This window comes from Schistocerca gregaria, chromosome X, assembly GCF_023897955.1.
Source record: "Schistocerca gregaria isolate iqSchGreg1 chromosome X, iqSchGreg1.2, whole genome shotgun sequence".
Lineage (NCBI taxonomy): Eukaryota > Metazoa > Arthropoda > Insecta > Orthoptera > Acrididae > Schistocerca > Schistocerca gregaria.
In genome coordinates, this window is record NC_064931.1 from 208,172,078 (window position 1) to 208,194,857 (window position 22,780).

Consider the following 22,780-nt stretch of genomic DNA (forward strand, 5'->3'; position numbering starts at 1 on the left):
ACTCCCATGACAAAGTGCTATTTAGGTGTCACGTGAATGGAGAAGTACTTTGATACGTACGTAGAGGATACTGAACTGTTTGCTCAGTTTCAAAGAACCGACGTTTGGAAAGGATTACTACATGCGGTAGGAGGTCTTTTACGACCAATGATTGGGAAATGTGCGTTTGTGAACACTTACGTTAAGCAATGAACAGTTGCATGCCTCAGACATGTTAGTGGCGATACTTTGAAAAACACAAATGTCTATGTCCATTGGTGAATTGTACCAGTATTTACGTTTTATAACTTGTTCTACAAAGAAAGAACGAGTTGTGTGATATTATTGTCTGAAAGACCCAGAGAAGTAATTTCAGCTGCCTAATCTAAAGTTTTCTTCAATTTGGAGCATACTGACTGGTAATCGACCGTGACTCTCAAAAATGTGGGAAGGTTTTGCGGAGAATGCTACCAGTCACAAATTTTTGGCGTCTTAAATTATTTAATGAAGAAACATTTTTGGAAGAACAAACCTGATCTTCAGACAGCAATGGCAATATAAAAAACGTTTAACAAAAGTACACAGATACTAAAGTCTTTACTATTTTTGCTAGTGCTTTGGCCATCTTTCTCTTGTAAAATGGCTGTCTTCTCCTCACATACATTGCCGTGGCTTTATGAATCTTGTTAACCATTGTTCATAATCTTGCGAAGGACACTTAAAAAAACGTCAACAACTTTAATATTGATGTGCAGTTTTTTTAAAAAAAATTATTGCCTTCGCTGTCTGAAGGTGAGGTTTGTACTTTCGGAAATGTTAGTTTATCAAATAAATAAAGGCGACAAAAAAAATCGTGACTGACAGCGATCTCTGAAAAACTCTTTCATTATGGTTTTTATTCCCCTTTTCTCGGTGTATGTCAGTTGTCTTGAATGTATCTGTTGAATGTAGGTGACTACTGGATGTATGTGTACTACGGTGTCGGATGAGGTAAGGAGAAGGTGAGAAGCTGCTGAACTTAATGTCTCCATCAACAGTGCCTTACGTCCTCATTCCACGAGACACTGCGGAGAGGTTTAACCCAAACATCAGCACAGAGAGTGACGATGACGAACCCCATCTCCTCCCGTTGGCGATGAAAATGTCTTCCACAACCTACGAGTTGAGTGGCACTGCAAGGGCGCGTGTTAACGACCTCGTCTGAAGACGCTCGTTGGTTCCTGAAGGCTGACTTGCCCGCTACAGGAACATGCAGCGTTGCATTCATGAGCTAACACCACTGTAGAATCTTTAAATAAGCGTTTTTGTATTGGTTTGACATGCTTTGAACCTAAAATATGGGAGAGTCTAATACCTCAGAAAATTTGTTCTACGGAATTCTGAGATGCTCCTCTAGCGCCTCGGATGACCCGAAACGCTCTACGTGCGCCAGCACGATATCCAGTGCAGTGTCTGGGCATAGTGAACTTTGCATCACAATCAAGAGAGTTCTTTCGATTTTTATCTTTATTTTTGTGAGTAATATTGACTTTTTATAGTTTGTGATCTTATAGTATACAATTTTTTCTTTCAAAAAATGGTTCAAATGGCTCTGAGAACTATGGGACTCAACTTCTGAGGTCATCAGTCCCCTATAACTTAGAACTACTTAAACTTAACTAACCTAAGGACATAACACACATCCATGCCCGAGGCAGGATTCGAACCTGCGACAGTAGCTTTTTCTTTCAAGTAAGAATAAATTTTAAGAAAGTGTACTCAGACAGAAAAGGTATGGAAACCAGTCCAATACGGTGTCGAAGCAGTACGTCAGAGCGTCCCAAGAATGGGCATGATGCTGAGAGCAGTTCGGAAGGAGTCGGAGCCTCTACTAAGAAATACAGTGACCAGGACCATGATGTGAATTAGGGATTCAGCTATGTGATTCTAAACTTTCTTGTCGCTTCCTATGTTATTTGTGAACACGTCAAATATAAATCGTGCAATCCAGACATCACGTTGCAAGAACAAAGTCCTCGATGCTTATGCTTCGCAATAATTATTGCCTGTTCAAGCTGCCCATTAGTTGTTACACAAAGTAGTAAGTTTATACGGAACTCACATGAAACCAACCGTCGAATCGTCCTCGCAATGCGCCTGCTTGGAGCACGTTAAACAGAATTTGGAAGTTCTGTGCGTTCATGGAATTGCCACGATCGATATTTTAATCATTCTATAATAAATTAGTGGATATGATTTCGATCGCAACGGCAACAGTACGACAGGCCAGTACTGGTATAGTCGATTCATTATAAGAGCTTCCTGAAATAAGAATTTTTTCATTTGTTCATGCCTCTAACACTTCATAACTTCAAACACTTTTTTCATGGAATCTGATTTTTTTCAAAACGCTACGCAGCGTGACCTCAACGACTTTGGGCCATTTTTTTGAAAGTTTAACCACAAATTTGAAAACCTTTCAAAGTGAATCACTTATGGGACTTTCGATTGGTTAATTTAAATAAATTACTCTTTCGTGAAAATTTAATGACTAAACACTCGCAAATCACACAAATTTCTAAAATGCGCTATGTGATTCACTACCTACACTGTTATAGATTAGATTTTTTTCTTTTTCCATATTCAAAGTGTCACCCATTATAGCGCGTGGTACAGATCGCATCAAATTAAACATGCCTAGGGAGAATTGCTTGCAGTGTCGCCATTTTATAATGTTTTCCGACAAAAATTTTTGTGATGCACTTTAACATATGCTCAATAACATCTGCGAATAGTATTTCCTTATCACCTTTTGTTCCATAAAAAAATGGCCAAGAAACTTTAGTTCTTTAAATTGGTATTACTCTTTAATGTGGTGCAGCAGAATGTGGGGCTCGGGGAGTCTAAAAAAAATGCACAGGGGAAATTTCCGAAACAGGCGTCGTCTTAGTTGGTAGAAATTAAATGAAACTTCCTGGCAAATTAAAATTGTGTGTTGGTTAAGGATTCGAACCCGGAATTTTTCCCTTTGCGGGCAATGGTCTTACCGTCTGAGCTACCTAGTAACGAGTATCAATAAAGCTGTGTGAGGACGGGTCATCAGTGACGGGGAGGGTGGGGGGTGGGGGGGGGGGGGGGGGAAGAGAGAGGGGTGGTCACGATTTGTTACTGTACGCCCCCACCCCAACTATTTGATCCAAAGTATCCGGACATCCTTAAGTAGTATGGAATTGATCACAAGATATAACGAGTGGCGGACCCACCACTATAAAAGGAGGCGGGGAGCGTTGTCAGTAGAGAAGCAGTACGTTCAGAATAAGCCTAGTGAATTCGAACGTGGACTAGACGTTGGATCTCACCTGCGTATCAAATCCATTATGGACATTTCAACCGCTGTAAAGCTGCCCAAGTGACTTGATTGTGAAGTGGAAGCGCGAAGGAACAGTCACAGCTAAATCAATACCAGCCAGACCACCTTTAATAACGGACAGGGAGCTTCGAACACTGCGGATGGTGGTGGTAAAAAGAGAAGCATGAAATCATCCGAAGGAATCACTCTTCAGTTTTAAAGTGATACCAGCAGTGCAGCTGACACAATGACTGTGCGTAGGGGAGGGGGAGGGGGGGGGTAGGCGTGGGGTACAATGGTTTAACAGATTTCCGTGAACCTCACGTTTCTGTAGTCAGCGCTAAGCGACGCTTGTGGTGGTGCGAAGAGAGAGACCACTGGACAGTCAATGACAAACGTGTAGTTTGGAGTGGTGAATCACGATATAAACTGTGACTGTCGTATCGAAGCGTTTGGACATCACTATTTCAGGCTGACGGAACGGCTTTCGGACACGCTAATAAAGATCTCTTGCTGAAATATGGCTGAATTACTCCTTGGGCACGACCACAAAGGCCAGCAGGCTATTTTTATTCCCATTTGTTCATTAGTTATTGCAAAAAAGTGACCAAAAACGACAAAACGAAGTCTTTTCAAACGAACGCAACTTTATTATTTTGTCACATTAAAAGGACTATGCTATTACTCCGTGCGCATTATCCTAGATTAAGAAAATTGTTTTTGATTTCAGGTAAGATTTGCAGACTGCAGGACTTCCACCATGGAAACACCTGGTTTTGGACAGAGCAACGTCAACTCCTCGGATGGGGAGCTTAATGATAATTTCTTAAAATCAGAAAATAATGTTCAAGAATCAATGAACGTGCAAAAAATTACATTGTTTCATTAGTTTTTCGAAAAAGCTTAAAATCGCTTATTTTATAGGTTGACGAGAACGGACTCAGTTATTCAGACTGATCCTTTCAGAGCTATTGCAGAAGATAGACGGGGACCGTGAAAAGTTGGTCACTTTGGTCCATCAACTGCTTCCTTGGGAGCTTAAGTTTTAAATACCACCCAAAGCAAGTGGTGGATATCACTTGGACCCCTGTCACACACACGCTTTTGCGATAGGTGCAATTAGCTTCCCGGCCACTAGGACCAACCGTTTATGCGCCATGATGTAGCAGTGTTCGTGAGCGCTGAAGCGTCACCAATTGAGGAAAGGCTGCTGGTGGTAGAAGACCAAACCATTCAACCCTCTTGTAGGTCGTTCATCGTAACAACTATTATTAATAAATATCATGATGATACCTGGAGGACAACAAAAGGAACTTAGAAATAAAATCCAAAACAAAATTCCATAGAAAAATTTCGAAACCATTAGAAATCTGAACTGCTTGATGGCTAGGTGATGCTTCAACGAACTTCGACGGCCGAAACTGTCACCGTTTTCTACACTGAAGCGCCGAAGAAACTGGTAATGTGTATTCAAATATAATGATATCTGAACAGGCAAAATACGGCGCTGCTACCAGCCACGCTTATGTAAGACAAGAATTGTGGGGCGCAGTAGTTAGATCGGTTACTGCTGCCACAATGGCAGGTTATCAAGATTTAAGTGAGCTTGAACATGGTGTTATAGTCGGCGCACAAACGATGGGACTATCTCCGAGGTAGCGATGAGTGGGTATTTCCCCATACGACCATTTCTCGAGTGTACAGTGAGTATCAGGAATCCGGTGAAACATCAAATCGTCATCACTGCGGCCGGAAGAAGAACCTGCAAGAACGGGACCAACAACGACTGAAGAGAATCGTTCAGCGTGACTGAAGTGCAACCTTTCCGCAAATCGCTACAGATGTTAATTCTGTGCCATCATGAAGTGTCAGCGTGTGAACCGCTTAACGAAACATCACCGATATGGACTTTCTGAGCCGAAGGCCCACTCATATACCCTTGACTGCACGACAAGAAGCTTAACGCCTCGCCTGGTACCAACAACACCGACATTGGACTGTTGTTGACTGGAAACATGTTGCTTCGTCGGACGAGCCTCGTTTCAAGTTATATCGAGCGGATGGAGTGTACGGGTATGGAGACAACCTCATGAATCCATGGACCCTGCATGTCAGCAGGGGACTGTTTAAGCTGGTGGAGGCTCTAATGGCGTGGGCGTGTGCAGCTGGAGTGATATGGGACCCCCGATATGTCTAGAGATTAGTCTGAGACGTGACACGTACCTAAGCACTATGTCTGATCAGCTGTATCTATTCATGTCCATTGTGCATGCCGACGGACTTATGCAATACTAGCAGGACAATGCGACATCCTACACGTCCATAGTTGCTTCAGAGTGACTCCAGGAACACTCTTCTGGGTTTTAACACTTCCGCTGGCCACCGAACTCCCCTGCCATGAACACTGAGCATGAGAGGTCTACAACCCCCTCGTAATTTAACAGATTTATTGACAGCCCAGCAAGATTCGTGGTGTCAATTCCCTCCAACACTACTTTAGACATTAGTTGAGCCCATGTCACGTCGTGTTGCGGCATTTCTGCCTCCTGACAGGGGGCCTACACGGTGGAATGCAGGTGTACCAGTTTCTTTGGCTTTTCAGTGTCTAATCAATGTGCGAACTGCACCAGTTAACTTACAAATGGCTGGTCATATTATTGTTCGAATCTGACACCGTTGAAGTTCCAACACCGAAACTCAGACACGCCTATACCAGGTCTTTGGCGCTTCAGTGCAGAAAACGGTGACAGTTTCGGCCATTGAAGTTCGTTGAAACATCAAGCAGTTTAGATTTCGAATTGATTCGAAATTTTCAAAATACTGAGGCAATACAGCACTGTCCGAGCCAACGTTAATACTAGCGAGTAGAAAATTTTGCCTGTCCGTGTTGGTAATTTCGACTTACTCGTCCATGAGGATGACGTTGTTACCGATGCGTCGATGGCAGTGCCCCCAGATGGGGATGGCGTCGGCGGTGATGTCTACCTGCGAATACTGCACGCTCGACGTGGCCGTCGACTGCATCACGTACTTGCCCTGCAGCTCGACGGGGAAGTAGCACGCCGCGCGCCCTGCAACAACGCTACAGCTGGAGTCGAAGCACAGCGCTCGAAAGTGTAAAAACTGTCTCATAGCGTTGCTACGAGACACGCTTGATAAGGTATGTTTGCGTTGGACCTGTGAATCAAAAAAATGTTCAAATATGTCTGAAATCTTATGAGACTTAACTGCTAAGGTCATCAGTCCCTAAGTTTACACACTAATTTACCTAAATTATCCTAAGGACGAATGGCAGAACGTCATTTTTTTCGGAAGAATCCGGCTTCGGTATACAGTATCATAATGGTCGTATCCGTGTTTGGCGACATCGCGGTGAACGGACATCAGAAGCGTGTATTCGTCATCGCCATACTTGGCGTATCACCCGGCGTGATGGTATGGCGTGCCATTGGTTACACGTCTGTCACCTCTTGTTCCACTTTGAACAGTGGACGTTACATTTCAGCTGTGTTACGACCCGTGGCTCTACCCTTCATTCGATCCCTGCGAAACCCTACGTTTCAGCAGGATAATGCACGATCGCATGTTGCAGGTCCTGTACGGGCCTTTCTGGATACAGAAAATGTTCGACTCCTGGTCTGGCCAGCACATTCTCCAGATCTCTCACTAATTGGAAATGTATGGTCAATGGTGGCCGAACAACTGGCTCGTCACAATACGCCAGTCACTGCTCTTGATGAACTGTGGTATCGTGTTGAAGCTGCATGGGCAGCTGTACCTGTACACGCCATTCATTCAAGCTCTGTTTGACTCAATGCTCAGGCGCATCAAGGCCGTTATCACGGCTAGAGTTGGTTGTTCTAGGTACGGATTTCCCAGGATCTATGCACCCAATTTGCGTGAAAATGTAATCACATGTCAGTTCTAGTATAATATATTTGTCCAATGAATACCCGTTTATCATCCGCATTTCTTCTTGGTGTAGCAATTTTAATGGCCAGTAGTGTAGAAGTTCAGTAGATTTAGTCGAAAATACTGTTCATTTGCTTGTTACAAAATTTAGTACGTTCTTTGTCAATTCCTAAATTGTACATCACAGGAAAAAACTTCACAGCCAATAAATACGACGCATTATCAGTTATCCATCACAAGACGAAATCAAAAAGGCTGTAAATATTCACGATCTCTTCCATGTGCAACTGTGGGTAAAAATGATTAAATTTTCTGTTTACCTTCCTGTTAGTGTTGTCTGAATAGATGGGCAGTCTTGTCAATCTACATCACTAAGTCTGCGACACTCTCCGTAATACAAGGAAAAAAAAAGTTATTTTTGTAAACGGGACTTGCACAGACTCGCCACGCAGGAAGATGTAGTAGTTACACTTCAGTTTTGAAAGTAAGTCCGAACGGGTAATGGACATTGACTGGTAACAAGTGTAACCAAACCACGGGCATTCGTCGCGACATCTTAAAACAACATCGTTGTTCGTCGCTATTCTCTTTACATCTAAAATTGCAGGCAGCTCTACACTGAAAGCTTTCAGTCGTGTTATACCTCCAATCCACACGGATTTTTTTTTTTTCTAGTGTTGCCAGCCAGTGTCGGAAACTGCTAAAATGTGATAATAGCGGATGGCTATATTTGAAATGGAGGTCCAGTGTTGATCGTAATTATCGTGTGGCAGCAAAACTAACTAGGTATTTTAATGCATTATGCAGAACCAAAGTGCAGAGAAAGAAAATTAGTTTTAATTTTGGCCACCATTTGAGAATTTGGCGCTGTGAATCTAAGAATGGCGTATAGACATGTTGCCATATGTAATGGATTAGGAACGGGACGTGGCCGGAAATGGTCAAGCGAGTAAGAAAGGCATAATGTTGAGTATTATTAAGCAATACTTATCCAAGTGTTTAATATGAGCACCGGATACGTTGCAGAGATTCTGCATCCGTAAAAACAGTTGGTCTGGTGGAATCTATGCAGCGTGCATACTGGCTTTCAGGTTAGATAGAGACAGAACGTGTCCCTGTTAAAGGCATTCTTTTAGGCATCCCAAAGCCGAAAGTCACAAAGGTTCAGATGACATCTCTCATGATATGCATCTGAAAAACCTCTGGAGATAACACGTTCGTGGAAGGTTGTTTTAACCATATCTGTCACTCCTCTCATGGGTCTTGTCCTCACGTGGGCAAGTAGAGTTGCCTCATTTTTTTTTTAAATTTGAAATTTACATTTTAGCAAATCTTTACTGTATTACTATTTCTTTACGACAGAGATTTCCGACTTTTGCTGCACTGGGGCATTGAAGTAACAATGGCGACAGATAAAAATGTGTGCCGGACCGGGATTCGAACACAGATTTCCCGCTCTATGCAAACGGTCGCCTTAACCGCTTCGGCTATCCGAGCACGTCTCCATATACCACACATTACAGAGTGCTTTCCCCTCTCCATTATCCATCTTCGCTCGGAGCCCTACTGTATTCCGCTAGAGGTCGGACATTGTCCATCTGTAAGAGCGATGTGTTGTCGGGCGCATATATTATAGAGGTATGGTGTCTGGACCTACATAAAATAGCATTTCTCCCAGCTGTCCGTGACCTATTTGATCAAGCGTACTTTAACACTGATACGTCCATCTTCCTGGGTCCATTACAAAGGTGTATCGACGATCAAAGCCCCTTTACTGAAGGGGTAACAGTATCCTCCTTAGACGTTCTCGTGCATGAAGTTCTAGCCTTCCAACTACTACTGTTCTTACAAGATTCAGATTTTCTGCTGCGTGTAAGGCTGCACAGCCGATCAGTCTGGAGTAATGTCTTAATTTTGCACCGATTGTTTCTTTTAAGATTTTGATAGAGATTTTAGATAAATCCGTTTCTGTTATTCGTATCGTCGTGCCTTCTTTTTCTGTCAGACTCGTTCCCGTCCATTCACCTTGGTATTTAAACGCTCCTGCCTTCTGATTTTTTCGCCCTCCTTAGCAGTCTGGAAGCTGTCTGTCAGTTTCATACAGAAGTCGTCGTCTACTTGCAAAGTGAGGAATATATGAACATTTCTTAATCGTTCATTGTTCTGAAAATATAAACAGGCTTTTTTTAGTGATGAATCTATTTGGTTACTAAAATTTCGTTGTTTGTATCCGCCAGTATCTGTTGTCGTTCGGTTGTAACAGTCTCAGTAAAGCTGGAACTACAACCCGCTGTGGCAGGCGGTACTGAAAAGTAGAATAGCGCATGTGTGGAGGACACACTGACGCGTACGGGTCTTTGTTCTCTTTTGGCAGAGGAAGCGTTGCACAACACACGTCACACCTATGTAGTCGCCCAGCCCCGCGACCCAAAATTCACCTCATTTCATGTGTTCTTCACAACATGATATTTTAGGTTGATCACGATAGCGGACATTGACACCAGAAAAAGTATACGATACCAGAACATTGGCTGCAGTCTAAGCGTTACACTCTTCAGTATGAAATATTTTCCTAGATGGTACAACCACATCTGAAATGTTAATTTTTCGAATAAGTTCCATATAACTGGGCTCACGAGGGGACTAACAGATACGTTAATCACGTATTTTGACGAGTCTTAGGTATGCTGTAGAGGGACCTTTCCTGAGTAACAGGTTAGAGACTTCATGTGACGGCCCCCTGTTCAGGAGAAAATCGACCTTGAAATTTTGTGCGTACTTGTTGTACCCATAATGTTAGTCATGTTTCGATCAAGCGAGTATAGCGCAGCGGCTAAGGTTCACAGTTACCGCGCTGGTGGTACTGGTTCAAATCTTGTCCCTGCACTTTCCTTTACATTCTTCAGGCATGGGGAGGGCAGACTTATCAGACACTTTACGATTAAATATTTCCAGATTAAAGAAAGCATGCACCTGCATCGTACAAATTATCCCAACCAGATGTACACCACTTTGCCAACCCTACGATATTTACGTTTACAGGAATGTTAAAATTTTCCAAAAAAGAATTAAAAATACTCCCAACTTGCTAAAAAATTAACATAGGAATTGCTTCGAGGAGAAGCTCCATAATTTTTTTAAAAATTTTTGCATCAATTCAGCATACTTTCTATCACGGGAATGATCAAATACGCGTGGTTCGCATCTAAGTTTATCGAAGAAAAGACACACTTAAGTTAAGCGAACTGTGTCTTCCTGTATCACTTCTGAAGAACTAGTGTGCATGTCAGGAAATAGCTTTCATTAAAAGTGCATGCTGTTCTACTTCTGTACTCCATTCTGTAACAACCGGAATACACTTTGAAGAAAAAATGCTGTAATTATTGATTCATTAATGAAATTAGTACTGCGAAAATGACTTTTTGAATAATTGTGCATGACGTAATATTCAGTTATATACCGTCCGAAGAAATAAAGTACACATGCAGAATTTGAACTCGTACGCCAGCATGTTAGGTGTGAACCTTGGCTGCTGCGCTCCGCTCGCTTGCTAGAAACATTATTAACGTTATGGTTGTAGAAAGTACGCATAAAATTTGAACATACATTTTCTCCTAAACTTGTTGCCGTCGCATCACAGTCAATGATTAACAGGTCTGACTGTCCCCTCGTCATGTTTCTGCTATGGCCCATTGTTTGGTAATGTGTAGACGAAAAATATATAATGCGCCATTTTGGTCCAAGATAGACTGTATGCGCAAGGCTGTACATTAGTCTCCGAAATCACCTGACCACAATCCTCTTCATTTTCTGTCTAGAGTCACCTCAAAAGTGAAGCGTACAGTTTTCCAGTCGATACGGTTGTGGAACTGGAGCAGCTAACTGTACAGTATTGCAAGAATATGCGAAGAATACACGTGGACCAGCACCGTTAACAGTTACATGTGTGCAGTAAATTCTGGTATGTAGTGCGCTGAAGCAGTTTTTAATTACTTGTTAAGGTAGTCTATATGTGAAATCTGAACATAATTGGATGGGGACTTCATCGAAATGCTTGCAGTTCCGAACTGCATTTGCACCAACTACAACAATATTTCATACTTAAGTCAGCGGCGGTTTGTAATCACACATTCAGGATTACCTCGTGAACGCCTAAATTGCGGAACCATGGTTATTGGGAAGACTTTGCTTTTATTACCTTATAGTTTTGTCTGTGTTTTCACAACTAATTACAATATTCCGTGTACAGCTTTATGCTGTCTCATATCGATTCTTTATTTCCACATTTTCAGAAGGCGTTTGGCAGTTCATCACAAACGAATTCCAATCGTTTTGCATGCCTATCGAGTATCGTCTCAGTTGTACGACTGGATTCGCGATTTCCTGTCAATAAGATAACAATTCGTAGTAACAGCTGGAAAGTCATCTAGTGAAACAGTGATACCTCGTGTTCCCAAAAATGCGTTGTTATAGGCCCTCTGCTATTTGTAATCTGTATAAATGATTCAAGAGACAATCTGAGCAGCCCTCTTAGATTGTTTGCAGATGTCTACCAACTGAGAGCACTTGCCCGCGAAAGGCAAAGGTCCTGAGTTCGAGTCTCGGTCCGGCACACAGTATTAATCTGCCAGGAAGTTTCAAAACATCCAATCTCCGAGCGGAGAAGATTCCGACCCGGCCGGGAATCGAACACGAACCCTGGTGTCTTCGGTTAGAAATTGACTCCACAGTTTCTGAGGCGGACATAGTCTAGGCAAGTTGAAGTGATCATAGCTGTTAAGGTATGAACTTTGGAGCCTATATTTACTGGACTTTTTTCCTACAAATGATCGTTGCTGCCATTCCTGAATTCTGACCATTCGCCCTGAGACTCCCTGTAGATATCCTTATCACATGCAGAATGCCCGAGGTTACTACTACTTTTTCGTTTGTTTTAAGTTCCTTGTATCTCCGGCACCGCATGTACCTATTTTATTTTTCGTACCAATTGGACGAAAGTTGGTGAAGCACATATGAATCTTATTTTTGAAGGGGCATAAATCAACCGATCCACATTTGGGGGGAAATTGAGAGAAACTGTAATTGTATAACAAATTAATATGGCTATATTTATTGGGATTTTTATGCTAGATGCCAGTCTGTCAGAGAAGATATAAAATTTCTAATAATGTATTATGGTAACGTAATTTATCATTAAATGTCGGACCCATGCCTTTAAGAAAATACATGTAGAAGGTACTGAAACACTTTTTTACTCGTATTATCAGAATCTTGATTGAACACAATGTAACACATACAGTTATACATTTTACAATATTAACGAATCACACAACTACAATCAGTGTGTGAAAATCCACCGACTTGTGTTGACTATCGTTGTTTACTGGCCGCTTCATAATTTCTTCACAGAAAGGTTGGTGTTCCGAAAAATTTGGAGTCATTGATTATATCGCACTTGTTTGCAACCTTTCCAGATTGATAAGCTAGTTTTTCTGGTGTAGTGTGTAGACAACTTTGGAGGCCAAGAGAAAATAGCGTAATTAATCAGTCCTCCGATCGCTGTACAAGCTATGTTATCAAAAGTGATAAAAAAATGGTTCAAATGGCTCTGAGCTCTATGGGTCTTAACTTCTGAGGTCATCACTCCCCTAGAACTTAGAACTACTTAAACATAACTAACCTAAGGACATCACACACATCCATGACCGAGGCAGAATTCGAACCTGCGACCGTAGCAGTCGCGCGGTTCCAGACTGTAGCGCCTAGAACCGCTCTGCCACCCCGGCCGGCCAAAAGTGGTAAGTGCTGACAGAGAATGCCTCCTTCCCTTGTCTTTTAGTACCTTTAGAAATTTTTGTCCCCCTGTACTTTACCTGCCACGTTGTCTTGAAAGTTACTATTTCGGTAGCAGCAACCTCTGCAACAGGAAATTCACCTGGTTTCGAACTTTTAAGAATCACATTCTGTGACATGCACAATAAACGTTCTGTCCTCTTTACAGTTTCCTTTCTACGGTACGGAAATCCCTATGACAGAGAAAGTAATGTCGAATCTCCTAGAATTGGTAACGTAGGGAAGAAGTCAATCTTTATGCATAATTCAGTGAGAGTGATGTGCGAGCAGAAAGTATTAAATCATAAGCAGTGCTAACAACTAAGCTCTATCTTTGCTTTTAAGAGAGCTTGAGTCACTCCTGCTGTTCTTATAAAAGTAACATCGGTTTTCAGATCCTATAAAATGTACACTATGACGGATTTTTACCACTGTAACGTTAGTTCTTGCAGTTACATATGTAGTATCTGAGGCAAAAGAAAACTCAAAAATCACCTAATTATGGACCGATGCCCTTTCACAAATTTTAAGGAAGACACAGTCACAAGGGAAGTGATTATGAATTGTGTGTGTATTAACTTCTATCACATTCTTGCAGTGTAAATCTGATGGTGAAGGATTGCTCCTTCAAAACACCGACTCCGTTGGTTTTGCATTGAGAAAGGCCGCTGATCCTACATTTTAACAACCACTACTTTGCATCCATTGCTAACAAATTCAAAGAAACGCAAGTGACATTTATGCAGTGCAGTGATGAGGCAGTTACCGACTTGTGGGAGGAAATTCAGCTAGCGCGAGCAGGAACGCGCCGTCGCTGCTATCTGCACGCCAGTGGCGGAACTAATCTGCTTCACATTGCGGTACGCTGCGAAATAACACGCTACTCTTCCTGCCAGTTCTTGAAACTCCGGCGTTTTGGCTGAGCTTCGTTGGGAAACACCCCTGACGAGAACAGGTCTCGGCAACCCACACCGTCAACGCAGCGCCATATTACAGGCTCCTATTTCGCATTCTACTCTATAGATACTTCCCAGCACGTTCTTCGTAGTGGAGAGGCATCGCAAAAACCCTTGGGGGAAAGTGAGAGCACACTTACTTCTCAAAATAATACACAGAGCGAGCCGTAACTGACCCAACAAAATAACCCAGAACAACAGATATTTTCGGAGTATTTTGGCGTAACGAACTCGTCGTCGGTGGCTCGTTACTGAACATTCATTCGTTTGCTTTCTTACCCACATTTATCTTTGTATAGGCATTGATTTGAAAGTATTTATGAACCAATGAAAGCACTGTGTTTTGTTTGGAAACGAACCTGTCGTATTCGCTGACGTTACTTGGCCGCGCGGAGTGGCCGAGTGGTTTGATGCGCCATGTCATGGACTGCGGTCCCTCTCGCCGGAGGTTCCAGTCCTCCATCGAGTGTGTGTGTGTGTGTGTGTGTGTGTGTGTGTGTGTGTGTGTGTGTGGTGTGTATGTATGTGTGTGGTGTGTGTGTGGTGTGTGTGTGTGTGTGTGTGTGTGTGTGTGTGTGTGTGTGTGTGTGTATGTGGACATCGGGAATGCCTGCTTCACTTATCGCCGGAAAGCTTGTATTCGGTATTGCTCAGTTTTCTCTCTCTCTCTCTCTCTCTCTCTCTCTCTCTCTCCCCTCATATTTTTCCGGCAGCGTTGGCTGTAAGTTAACAGTAACACACAGCCGTATGGTGAGGTTTACTTATTAAGAGTTGGCCAATATGCACCACGTGCATGGATACACTGCATGTAAGAGAGATGACGGTTATCCTTGAAACAAAAAGTTTTCCGTTCTATCTCTGATGCCAGTTTTAACCCTACGTTAACCGCTCAAAGCAACCCTGTTTTTCCTGTAAGAAACATCGAAATTGAGCAAAGAATGAAAAATTTTGACTCCGTTTCAAAATACGCGGAACCAAAACAATTAGGCAAATAAAGGAAACTTAGTCCGTCCATAGCTCGCCGTTTTCCTCGAAAAGCGAAAACTGATGGAAATGGTTCAAATGGCTCTGAGCACTATGGGACTTAACATCTGTGATCATCAGTCCCTTAGAACTTAGAACTACTTAAACCTAACCTAAGGACATCACACACATCCATACCCGAGGCAGGATTCGAACCTGCGACCGTAGCAGCAGCGCGGTTCCGGACAGAAGCGCTTAGAACCGCTCGGTCACAGCGGCCGGCCAAAGTGGTAGAAATCATATTGTAATCGTGGATCATGCCACTATTTAGATATTGTGAATAATTTGGGCTGAAGGTTGAAAACTTTGGTTGAAGAACTGTTTGTCATGTTAATTTGTCAATTTCAAGGGCTGCAAGCAGATAACGGCATATTATGTACACACAGGCAACAGATGAACTACTTTCTGTTTTTATCGTACACTATGGATGATTTTTTTAAAAGTTTTTATTACTATAACCGCAACTTCCTTCCTCTTATTATTTCATAAAAATTTTAGATTAATATTTTTAAGCAAATGAAGCACTGTATTTCATTGCTACGTCACTTCGTAAAGATACCTGCAGATACGGAATGGTGCCATTCTGTATTACAACAAATGTCCGACGATAACTATGAAAAAAAAACTACCATATGCGCCAGATGGAGGCAAGTCTTTAGCACGGAATACACACGCGTACTATTAAATAGGCCACGTAATGTGTGTGGTGTTCGTTTATGTCAGCATTGTTATTAAAACAGGTTTGATCGCTTTTCCCATTTGCTGTAACAACTCAATATTTCAAACCAATGCAAATTTTACGAGTAATAATCATTTCTTTTGAAAAATGTTTACGTAAGAACGAAAAATTTATCACTGCTGCTACGGCTAATTTATATTTCGGTATTTTACTGTTATTAGTAAAAAAAGCACATAAGCGAGACCAGACAAACAGCAGAAAAAAACGTTCATTCAGAAACGTGCCAGTGTGTGTTTTAACGGGTCGGCTTTTCCCATCCCTAGAATGTAATGGAAGAGCGGTACAACGACGCTACGCTGGTCCGTTTCCAGAGTGGTTTCACATCTTACTGTTGTTGCACATTTTGGTTACTGCATGTTACAAGCGTTTCCACTCCTGTACAGGTATTTTCGAAAAATTGAAGGTAATTCTGGGTAGGTATGGAATTAACATGTAATGAGCCACCGGACACCAAGTATCTCTTATAAAAAAATACTGAGGAAATATTTCTCAACTGCCTCTGGAATTCTGCCGTACGCTGGATTCTTTCCGGACTAAACATTTCTTTAGAGATACGAGACGACGACAGATGTATGTTTTGAGCGCCCAGTATCATAAGACTTCAACTATCAAACTGAAATATTTAGACGACGCAATACCTGACTCCACCAGTTCACATTGACAGCTGATAACATAAACCGACTGTCCTCATTTTATAATTTGTTATTTCTGTTCATCATTATCATCATCATCATCATCATCATTATTATTATTTACAATGATGGACGACAAGAAACTACTTCGAATTAAATATGATTGTCATCCTCAGCGCAAGAATAACAACGTAATTGCATGTGTGCGTGTCGCGTTTTATTTGTAGCAATGTTATGTAATTAAGGAGTGAGTCGTTAGGATCTAGTGTTCTGAAGTGTGTACAGCACAGACAAATGTATGGGTCCTGTCGCTAGAGGAGAGCGCCAAGGGTTAGCTGACAATGGCCTGTAAGTGACGGGTCACAACCACTTCGTTACGCCTCCGTGTCCGGAAGCACCGATGCCACGCGAGGCAATATTGTCTGAGTAATCGTCACGCTGCTCGCAGTTAGTCATTCGAATAATTTCATATATGTGGTTGGCATGGAACCACTCAAATACTTTAACAGTGTCTCAGCAGCTCCACGAAATCACAGGCAAGTTTCCTAAACCTGATGAAATCCTACTTTAGTGGCCTTCCAGCGCCAATAGCCGCTGCCGTAGTGAAGACGCTACACAGATTTAGACTGTTGGACGTTAAAACCTGAAAGAACAGCAAATAATGAAATTTGCTTATTGTCCGTATATAGTGAAGTAGAAAAATGTAATTATGAAATTTTTAGGCAGTGTGAGGGTATACAGGACATGAAACTAAATGGAGAGTTTCCATCTCTGGCAGCAACAGACCGGATGGGCATTGAGTCGATCTGCGCCTGGGTTACACACACACACACACACACACACACACACACACACACACACAGAGAGAGAGAGAGAGAGAGAGAGAGAGAGAGAGAGAGAGAGAGAGAGACGTATTTTTTGTATGTCCACCCTTGTGATGGATGATCCGCAGGACTTCAGCCGATGGCTTAAGTATCAGATGTTCAGGCTGTATTTTACCGTATTCTTACAGGGAATATGGATAGGTTATGCATGTAATACATGAATTTTGTCCGTCCCGAATAATTCCTTGTGGGGGTTATTCATATATTTTGTGTATGTTAACACACAGATTTTCCAAATTTTGTTGTTTCGATACGTTTTGAACACTCAGTTTATTAATATTATGTAAGTATGTCCTACGGTTTGCACCTGGACATTTTATAACTTAGAAGGGACGCGCACTATTATTTATACTGTCATTTTGAAATCTTACCTATGCTGACAGATACTGTTGATGCTGTCCTTTCGCAACGACTACTTGCACACAGATACATTTTGCTTTGGTTTACTTAGATATATGAAAAACTGCAACAACATCAAAACTATCATTTTCTATGGCTGTTTTTGGCGACTGGAAGGTTACTTCACGATTCTGCAGTTTAGTGTATCACCTAACTGACCAATCACGAAATATTCAATTGACATCATTAATAAATAGAACATTTCTGTAACGTATCGACTGGAAATTCGTTATGGTATACTAAATATAATTTTATTTTAAGTATGAGACAACGGATATATATGCTGGTTTTTACCACATGATAACTTTGAATTCTCTTATACAGTATTTCTCTTGATTCTTTTCCTATTTTTAATTTGTCTTTGCGTGGGTGGTAAGTTGGTGATGCTGTCAGTACTGTTTGTGCATACAGTCCTGAAGATAGTGTACTGAGTCACCGAAACTGGTTGCACTATAATCAATTATCATAACGACGGCTGCGGGTGTTTCATTTTGTTACGTATATACAGGTACGTCATTCCACGGTGCTTCAACTCTGTACCAGAGCTCTTTAGTCTTCGTAGCTCGTGTGCGGTGGCGTGCCAGTCTCTAGGCAACCAATGATCAGATGTTTTCAATGGGCGAGATCCGAAGAACGTGCTGGCCACGGCGAAAATTTAGCATCGAGGTAGGACACGACAGCATGGGCAACTAATATCACAGTGACTTCGATGATAAGGTACAGCCATTAGCTGTAACATCTCGAAATAACCGGTGCAGCCATGTTAATGAGACCACCGTCTATGACCAACGCCGACTCAAAGGAAGGCCTCGGCGCTTGTTCGTAACGTCACGTCAGCTAAGCACGGCGAACGCCAAGTCTGTCGCAGGCATACTCAATGGTGGTGTCTCCCTCTCACACACAGGAAAATGTGGAACTATTGGCGGTAGTTGACCAAGACACATTGTTCTGAGAGATATCTGCAGTCAATTTTGTAATTCATTACACTTCTTAACAAATAGAGTACTCCTGAACTTAAATTTCCACTTGTTTTAAGGATTGACATACAAAAACAACTTCATGGTCCAGCAGCAACAGAATTCGTGCTTCTTTTCCTTATTTGTAAATCTGAGGAAGTTACGTTTGTACTGGGTTACTTTTACAAGAAACTGAACATATTGGTGCTCTTCTTTAGGTATCTTGGTTGACTATGGGGTGAGGACCACTGAATGTTGGTGAAATATTTTGCGATTGCACACGTTGGGGGAGGTGGTGGGGGACAAAAGGAGAGGCACAATAGATACTCCTTTTATCAAATAATATTTTTTATATTATAAAGTTCCTCCTTTCAGTTGCAAGAGGAGAATATTTATCTTTTCTAATGTGCATGTTTAATAAAGTTTAAGCTCAGCACTATTTTTTGATGTATGAAGCTATCTTGATTCCTGTTTATAATTCCTTTCGTTGAAAACGACTGTAATCTAATGACTGGGAACAGTTGGACATTTACACATGTAAATTAGTTCACATTTCCAGTGACGATGTCAAACGATTCAAATGGCTCTGAGCACAATGGGACTTAACATCTATGGTCATCAGTCCCCTAGAACTTGGAACTACTTAAACCTAACTAACCTAAGGACATCACGCAACACCCAGTCATCACGAGGCACAGAAAATCCCTGACCCCGCCGGGAATCGAACCCGGGAACCCGGGCGTGGGATGTCAAACGAAAATACATAAAAGAAACGAGTTCATCGTAAGGGGGTTGGGGTCAGTTTCGATAAGAAAATGGATCAAGTAAATGTTACTTGAATGTAAAATTTCCGAAGCTTGCAATGGGGCAAAGCATCTTCTCATATTGATCTACGTTTGTTTCGACAGGATTCAGTAATACAAAACTATGATCTTCATTTGTAGCTTTACGATAGTAAGAAAATCTTTTATCTAAATAAAACTGCAGAATCCAAAACAATACCAAAAATTTTGTCCAAAAATAAGAGATTTACAAGCACGCCAGGCGTTTCTGCGTGCAACAGACCTGGCGTTCGCCGTGCCTAGCTGACGTGACGTCACGAACAAGCGCCGAGGCCGGTGTTGCTATGACCGACGTCAACGTGCAATACCCACTAGGGTGGATAACGCGTGTAGGAGTACGCTTGAAGCAGTACAGTCGTTGTCGTAATGAGGAAGTTGATCGATTTATCTGACGACAAAACGTGCATGATCATTGGCTTTTGGGCCAGTGGTGAAAGCATTTCCGAAACGTCTAAGTTTCGAAATTGTTCGCGTGCTGCCATAGTTTAAGAATATCCCGCATGGCAAAATGGCGCTACGTGCAACTGTCGAACAAATGACTACCCATATGAACCAAGGGGCTCGTAAAACAGTCTTCCCAACGAACGTGGCTACGAATGGGCCACCACAGCGGGCGCCTGGTTCAGTCATCCTATGCCGTTCATTGGACATAAAGGCTGGAGGGAGGAGAAGATTAGTGTTTAACGTCCCGTCGACAACGAGGTCATTAGAGACAGAGCGCAAGCTAGGGTGAGGGAAGGAAATCGGCCGTGCCCTTTCAAAGGAACCATCCCGGGATTTGCCTGAAGCGATTCAGGGAAATCAAGGAAAACGTAAATCAGGATGGCCGGAGACGGGATTGATCCGTCGTCCTCCCGAATGCGAGTCCAGTGTATTTTTGCTGGAATTTTCACGCCAGTACCGGAACTGGACATCCCATTGAGTGGCGACTGCTGTTCTTTTCAGATAAATCAGGCTTATGCGCCATCTGACAGATGGCTGTTGACGTGTAAGGCGTGAGCAAACATCCTGCAACAGTCTTCGGAAGGGCCAACACTGCAGGAGGAAGCGTTATGGTCTGGACAACGTTTTCGCGGGTGGTGAAAGGTATGCGTATATCCTTGGGGGACCATATCAGCCCTGCTTCCTGTTTGTTTTTCCTCAGCACGATGCCAGCTACCAGAAGAACAATGCAACGTGTCACACAGCTTGCAGCGCACATGCGCGGTTCGAAGAGGAGAGTTGACCGTACTCCCCTGGTCGCCGTACTCCTCGTATTTTAACCCAACCGAGGATACGCCGGACCACCACAATCGGGCTGTTGACACCACGGATCCTGAACCGAGAACCTACACTGGAGTCAGCATGGCTCTACATCCCCGTTGGTACCTTCCAGGCCCTCACTTGACACTTCCTGCAGGTCTGTCAGTGGTCCGTGCTGCTAAAGGTTGTTACTCGGGCTTTAGACAATGTGACTGGACAATGTACAACGGCTGCCATCCAAATCACTGGCTGTGGGATCAAGAGGTAGTCGTGTTGGGCGCCCAGTGGCACACACATACCATCTCACGAGGTGCTGGACCTATATGACGAGGACGAGAATATTCTGGCACTCCGCACACAAATACGTCGACTAGTACGCTGCACGCAAAACCGGGCCTCATCTGAGGACAATGTGCTGCCACTCTTGGGTCTAGTGTTGTTGGTCGTACCACTGTCAGCGCGCCCTTTTTCAAGACGGGACGTCGAACAGATGTCCAGAACTATAGGCCTGTATCTCTAACGTTGATCAGTTGTAGAATTTTGGAACACGTACTATGTTCGAGTATAATGTCTTACCTGGAGACTAGGAATCTACTCTGTAGGAAACAGCATGGGTTTCGAAAAAGACCATCGTGTGAAACCCAGCTCGCGCTATTCGTCCACGAGACTCAGAGGACCATAGACACGGGTTCACAGGTAGATGCCGTGTTTCTTGACTTCCGCAAGGCGTTCGATACAGTTCCCACAGTCGTTTAATGGACAAAGTAAGAGCATATGAACTATCAGACCAATTGTGTGATTGGATTGAGGAGTTCCTAGATAACAGAACCCAGCAGGTCATTCTCAATGGGGAGAAGTCTTCCGAAGTAAGAGTGATTTCAGGTGTGCCGCAGGGGAGTGTCGTAGGACCGTTGCTATTCACAACATACGTAAATGACCTTGTGGATAACATCCGAAGTTCACTGAGGCTTTCTGCGGATGATGCTGTAGTATATCGTGAGGTTGTAACAATGGAAAATTGTACTGAAATGCAGGAGGATCTGCAACGAATTGACGCATGGTGCAGGGAATGGCAATTGAATCTCACTGCAGACAAGTGTGATGTGCTGCGAATACATAGAAAGATCCTATATGATTTAGCTACCATACAGCAGGTCAGCAACTGGAAGCAGTTAATTCCATAAATTATCTGAGAGTAGGCATTAGGAGTGATTTAAAATCGAATGATTATGTAAAGTTGATCGTCGGTCAAGCAGATGCCAGACAGATCCATAGGAAGAATCCTAAGGAAATGCAGTCCAGAAACGAAAGAAGTAGGTTACTGTACACTAGTTCGCCCACTGCTTGAATACTGCTCACCAGTGTGGGATCCGTACCAGATAGGGTTGATAGAAGAGATAGAGAAGATCCAACGGAGAGCAGCGCGCTTCGTTACAGGATCGTTTAGTAATCGCGAAAGCGTTACGGAGATGATAGATAAACTCCAGTCGAAGACACTGCAGGAGAGACGCTCAGTAGCTTGGTGCGGGCTTTTGTAGAAGTTTCAGCCCGCATCTCGTGGTCGTGCGGTAGCGTTCTCGCTTCCCACACCCGGGTTCCGGGTTCGATTCCCGGCGGGGTCAGGGATTTTCTCTGCCTCGTGATGGCTGGGTGTTGTGTGCTGTCCTTAGGTTAGTTAGGTTTAAGTAGTTCTAAGTTTAGAAGACAGACGACCTGAGATGTCAAGTCCCGTAGCGCTTAGAGCCATTTCAACCAAGATCCCGCTGCGTAAACTTTCCTTATGTACATGGTGTGCAAGTGGGCGATCACGAAGTTTCCGTTCGCAGGCCGTACAGTCCAGAATCGGTATGCCAATCAGCCAAAATCGCCGTGAGAACTGGGGCATTCATCCAACCGGTCAACCAGGTCGAAGATACCCATTTGATGAAACAGTGTGTCCTGCTGCGCGCGAAGTAGTTCAAAACTGCTGTTTCACACCCTCATCCGACAGGGATCCTCCATCTCTCAGTCTTTTTTTACGGGACCTAAGGCGTGATAATCGCATGGGGAGATGGTT

General features: G+C 42.9%; 1 protein-coding gene across 1 annotated transcript in view; it reads right to left on the reverse strand.

Annotated features, from left to right (window-relative positions):
• Positions 1-22,780, reverse strand: part of LOC126297729 (uncharacterized) — a 283,119-nt gene that overhangs the window by 117,304 nt on the left and 143,035 nt on the right. Inside the window, exon 2 of the mRNA XM_049988870.1 lies at positions 6,213-6,378. Within this exon, the coding sequence (XP_049844827.1) occupies positions 6,213-6,378 (166 nt within the window). The remainder of the gene's footprint in view (positions 1-6,212; positions 6,379-22,780) is intronic.